The 5,620-nt window shown below is 46.1% G+C and overlaps 1 protein-coding gene across 7 annotated transcripts; it reads left to right on the top strand.

Moving 5' to 3' along the window:
- The first annotated feature begins 301 nt into the window (after positions 1-301).
- LOC123148437 (uncharacterized) lies at positions 302-4,891 on the top strand. 7 transcript variants are annotated; one of them, XR_006473857.1, is made up of 8 exons: positions 302-1,312; positions 1,395-1,439; positions 1,526-1,573; positions 1,803-1,895; positions 2,049-2,134; positions 2,486-2,581; positions 2,652-2,753; positions 4,583-4,891. XR_006473857.1 is itself a non-coding variant. In XM_044567868.1 (7 exons), the coding sequence occupies exons 1-7, from the start codon at positions 467-469 to the stop codon at positions 2,897-2,899; spliced, it is 1,278 nt and encodes a 425-aa protein (XP_044423803.1). In that variant the 5' UTR covers positions 302-466; the 3' UTR covers positions 2,900-4,559. The 7 variants fall into 7 exon arrangements, 4 of the variants coding, with proteins under 4 accessions (XP_044423803.1, XP_044423805.1, XP_044423801.1 ...); XM_044567868.1 differs by lacking the exons at positions 2,049-2,134; positions 4,583-4,891 and adding an exon at positions 2,846-4,559 and having other exon boundaries at positions 302-1,306; XR_006473856.1 differs by lacking the exon at positions 2,049-2,134 and having other exon boundaries at positions 303-1,312; positions 2,466-2,581.
- Positions 4,892-5,620: the final 729 nt, after the last annotated feature.

The raw sequence follows: 5,620 nt of genomic DNA, 5'->3' as shown, positions 1-5,620 counted from the left end.
ATCTATATATATGTCACACATGATACTACAAAAAGTGTATATTTCTCTATATTTTTTTTTTGGCATAGTATGAGAGAGATAAACATGACTAATGTTGATGTTAAAAAAGAATACAAGGGACCCAAGGTAATGTCCTTGGAAGCCAAAAATTCACGAAGTTTTATACAACAATATAGGGAATATATATGCAATTAGATTAAAAAAATTAAAAAGCCCGTGGCAACGCACGGGCGTTTTTCTAGTAGAAGTAAATACTCAGCAGCTTGAAAAATGATATATTATGTGATGAATTTTCGTGGTACTGCAGTATATACTAGAGGTTGGCGGCCCAACCGCCTGGGCTCCTCTCCCGCAACCAAAATAGACACGCAGTCGCGCCCGCCGCCGCCGCCGCCGCCCCTTTCTCTTCTTCTCCCTCCCCTAGCTCGAATCCCCCGCTCGCCAGGAGGAATCGCCGCCGCCTCCGATGACGCGCCAAAGCCGGGAACGGCGCGCGGTCGCCTGCGAGGGAGGCCAGGCGGCAGCGCGCGCCGCCGCCTCGCCCCCGCACTACGACGCGGACGAGGAGCGCCGCTTCGAGGAGGTGGTCTACCTCCACTCCCTCTGCCGCAGCGGCCCGTCCGCCCCCGCCGGGGATCCCGCGCCACCCGCCGGAGTCTCCCGCGCCACCCGCGCCCGCGCCGACCAGCGGAAGCGACGCAGGATCGAGCGCGCCGCCGAGGCCGAATACGGCGGCCCCGACTGGTCCCTCGCGCCCGCCCCCACGGCCCCCTCCTCCTGGCCCAACTCCACTCCCGTCTCCCCCGCGCCCAGGCCGCAGCAGCAGCCTTCCACCGCCTCTCTCGCGCAGCGGGACGCCCTCCGCGCCGCCGAGGAGTTCTTCTCCAGGCGCGGCGCCTCGGGCGAGGACTGCAACGAGGTTGAGGGGCCCGAGTCGGAAGACAGCTGGGACGAGGTGGCGGGGTTCTTCCTCGGGCTCTTCGAGCGGGACGCCGCGCTGCGGGGCTACTACGAGCGGAGCCACAGGGAGGGGGAGTTCGTGTGCATGGCGTGCGTGGGGAGGAATGTGAAGAAGGGCCGGGCCAGGCGGTTCCGGGACTGCATCAGCCTCGTGCGGCACGCACACGCCGCCACACGCGTCGGGAGGCCGCAGGCGCACCGCGCGCTCGCCGCCGCAGTCTGCCGCGTCCTCGGCTGGGACGTCAAGCGGCTGCCAGGCATCGTCATCGACCCCCGCCGCAGGCTGGGCCAGGCGCTCCTTGCCAGGGAGGGCGCAAGCGCCGCTGCGGCCGCCGCCACTCACGAGGCAAAGGTTTCTCAGCCCATTTGTTTCTGCAGGTCGCTCACTGACGATACTGTCCTCGTACTTGGTCTGATTTAATTGTTTGTCGCAGGACAATGCTGATGCTGGGCAGAATGGTCACAAGGATGCAGCGAAGGTGTGTACCTTGTTACATTAAAATGGTGGTTGTTGATGGTTGGTGACATTGCTGGTCAGTTAATCTGGTTTAGTTATTGATTTCAGGAGGATGTTGGTTTGGAGAAGATGGGCTCCTTGAATGATGACAGGAAGGTAATGATGGCGTGCAAAGTTGTCGAGTGTTTATTCATCACTGACGAGATCACGAGAATACTGTTTGTTATTCTAATTTGGTTGTTGATTGAGGAGGATGTTGATAGTATGATGAATGACCGCCCCTTGAGTGATGGGGATGCGGCAATGGTCTGGAACGTTTTAAATGATTACTGATTGATGATGAAATTGTTGCTTGGTTATGATCTAATTTGGTTGTGGCTTTCAGGAGGATGTTGATAAAGGGAAGATCTGCCCTCCAAGTAATAACAATGATGGAGAGGTTCATGAGCAAGGGAATAGTAGAGGAATTGCTGAAAAGGTCTGTATCAATGATAATTAGCCATATAAAGGCTAAAACTCCAGTATGATAAAATTGATGGTTTAGGGGTAATTCTTGTATCTGCGGTATTATATACTTGGAATTAAAGGCAGTAACTTCACTATCTTATGCACGGTGATACAAATGATATAGACCCACTGAGCTCCAAAGATATGAACGATACAGACCCACTGAACTCCAAAGACACACCTAAGGAGCTATGTAAAGCTGTCCAGGAGGTCAGTACTGATATTGGCTTCTCATACTTATAGTAAGACTGAGAACAGGAATATTTATTTAATGGCATCTTTGACAAGACTATTATTAATCTACACATGTAATTACATTTGATTGCAAAGCTAGCTAGAGACTGCAGCTGCACTAATTTTAAGCCAAGAGAAATGAGAAACCTTCTTGCAAGCTTATTCTTTTGTTCTATTAGTGTTTTAGAGGTAAGATGTGCTTATTTTGCTCATGTAAATACGAACAAAACTATCTGTATGAAACAGTCCAACTGGTGCAGAGATTTGCATGCCAGTTCCTCTTACAAACTGATCACATGTGGTTTAGTTCTTTCTTGCACAATGCAGGAAGGTGATATTGGCAATAAACAGGAGCATGGTAAGAGTGCAGATGATATGGGGGGCACTTGTAATGTCAGACTAGAAAACAATTCATCAAAGATGGTGTGTCTGTAACCTTCCCATTTTCATAACATGATTGTTTTCTTCTGCTTATTGTAACTTTGGCATGCAGGAAGAAGCTGCTACAGAGAATAAGGAGGAGCATACTGAAGGTGTTGTTGACTTCGGAGATGATATTGGTAACTTGGGAAGGAATTTAATGGACTCATCAAAGGTATTGCCTCTCTCTCTTAACTCGTCGCATATCAGTATGCTTGAAATCAATCTGTTTTAAACTTGATGTGTTGTGTGCAATCACTACCTTAGATGTACTCGTGCAATCATGACATCTGGACATCGCGAAAGGAGATTCTAGATTGACAAGCCACTCACTGAACGTGTTATCCTCCACCTGCCCATCCTACCCTCGCCAGTTTACAGCCCTCTCATCTAACCAAAAACCTTAACCCATGACTGGGCAGGGCCAACGATGAACGACTGTAATGCCACAGCAATAACGATGGACCATTTCTGCCTGATCAGGCCACCCTGACCCTCTCACAGCCTGACCCGGTCACATGACTCATGCCACCGATGGGGCCATCATCATGTGTAGTTGGGTACTCCCACTGACTTCACAGCTTGCACAATGTTGTCAGATCTGCTGCATCTGCATTTCAAGGATTACACGCAATCTCACCATTCATTTTGGCATTACCAGACCTCATGTAATTTTTTGTTATGCATTTTTGGGATATTATATGGCCGAGACACTGTTTAGGTAATGGAAGCAAACACTCTTCCGGCCTCCTTCATCAAAAGATACACATGTTTGGTGCATTATCTTATATTATTCTGTTTTTGTTTTTTGTACTGGTTTGTAATACTCCCGCTGTCCCAAAATAAGTGTCCCAACTTTGTACTAACTTCAGTACAAAGTTGTACTAGAGTTGAGACACTTATTTTCGGACGGAGGGAGTAGTATATTTTGTTGAAAAAGTAGCATGTCAAGCAATATATTTGTGGGTTACATTGGCGTACATAGATATCTTTCCTAATGCATTTTTGTGCTAGGCAAACATATTTGTCATACATTTTTTTATCCATTCAAATTATAAAATTGGATGTTGGGAAGTGAGTCTCAGCCAAATTTGTGGAGAGTTGACGTGAAGACATACTAAGTGTCATGATATTTGATGTCCACCAGTCCTGATTTGGATTCTCGACCACACGTTCTTATCGAACTATCCAGATATCTTTTTTTTAGCATGATATCCAGATCTCATTAGTGCTGGAGTACACCAAAAATGGTAATTGGACAACAATATACTCCTTACACTTGCATTTCAAAACTCAATTTTGACCATTAATTGACTAACCAGACATGGGTTATGTTCCACAAAAATTGTTTTATCAGATTCGTGTTTGAACAAAGTTTCCAATGGTATAATCTTTATGACATACGGAGTATAAGACATTGTTTCTGAAGCACAGTTAAATCATGCAAAACAAGGACACCATGTAAAAGGTGACAGAGGGAGTATGCCTTTTCATTACATGCATTTGGCCCAAAATCAATTGAAATGTGCGCTGTGATGATAAAATATTGTGATGGTGTGGATTTTCTGGCCCAAATGAAGATTAGGTAAAACAATACTCCCTAGATATATCCGTATCTGACAAATCTAAGACAAGTAATTCAGGACGGAGGTAATAGAAAGGTAGACTTAAAAGGTTCTGAAGAGAAACTGCTCGGCATGACCAGCTAGCTATCTTACGAACCAAAAATAGAAGTTTCTGAAGAGAAGTCCTGGATGTATATAATCGGATGAAGTATGTATGAAACTCCAGAATTTGAAGGAGCAAATATCACCCCACAACGTACATGCAGTAATCTATTTGACTTCTTTTGGAACTGGGGAGTGTTTGTGTGTGTGGAGTATGCAGATGTGAACCGAGATCATCCGAACATTCTCCTAGCTGGCTGTTGTGACCCACATACTTCCTGATGACATCACTATTTGGCTACTTGCTGATGCTAAGTTCATGTTTTCTGGAATGCAGAGTTGAAAGTTGAGATTGTGCTGTGTACACACGAACTGAAGGAGCACATCCTGGCATCTATCCAATCCGACCATGTGGAGAAGGCGGGCGACCATTTCCTATTCTGTTTCGTGAATTCTACCCGAGCATTTCTTGATTTTGCATTTGTGTTGTTAATCAACTGTTCTTCGTCCGTGGCCCAACTGAGCATAGCTCGTTCTCCCACTGGAGCACTCTCATGTTAAGAAATAAGTTTCTGTTGTGGCCAGTTAGATTCAGTAGCAATTTCTTGAAATGAATGAAGCGATGTGGTCCTTCTTTCCCTCCAAATCGAAAGGTTTCTGAGCTTTGTTGTGGTATTGCTTGCAATTTCGACAAAATATCGGTGGAGTAAAGAACCCCTTCTCCAACCGTAGAGGCTCTTGAGCAATTTTTCAATCAAGGAATTTCAAACACCCTACTTTGTCCGTTTCAAATTACTCGGAAGCCTTAGTCAAACTTTCATAAGTTTGGCCAAGTATATATAGATATACGGAGTATATGTTAGCAGCTACCAGGCTAGAACATCAAATAGCTCTCCTGAAAAGACACACCAATTGCCAAGATTCGGAGTCAACATATGCCCTTCGTCGCTGCAGGGTCAAACGTCATCGAGGTAGGAAGAGCCCGGGAGACCTTATTCCAACATGCCATGGCCGACACCACTTTGTCATGTTGCCATAGAAAAAAAACCTAAGAAAAAGAAAACAAGATGGCCATGTCCCCACTCCTCTTGCCATTGACTAGGCCGCTGATCAAGGAAGAAGAGGGGTATTGAGGCAGTGGCATGTAGAAAGCTTTGGTGTTAGCGGCTAGGATTGGGAACCCTGGACGGAGTTTACTTTGGGGCCTTGTGTTAGGCACGTTGATAATTGGAAGGCGATAGATCGTATAGTTAGATTACAGTCCTAATATTGATCTGCATAACTAGAGAAATTTACACTATATTATGATGTATTGCTCACAGGCGCGTGCTCCAGAGATTCAACAGATACAATGTGATTGATAGTTTGATCTAGA

The sequence above is a fragment of the Triticum aestivum genome, chromosome 7A, assembly GCF_018294505.1.
Source record: "Triticum aestivum cultivar Chinese Spring chromosome 7A, IWGSC CS RefSeq v2.1, whole genome shotgun sequence".
Taxonomy (NCBI): Eukaryota; Viridiplantae; Streptophyta; class Magnoliopsida; order Poales; family Poaceae; genus Triticum; species Triticum aestivum.
Note: the sequence above shows the minus strand (reverse complement) of the source record. Positions and strands in the feature narration are given on the sequence as shown.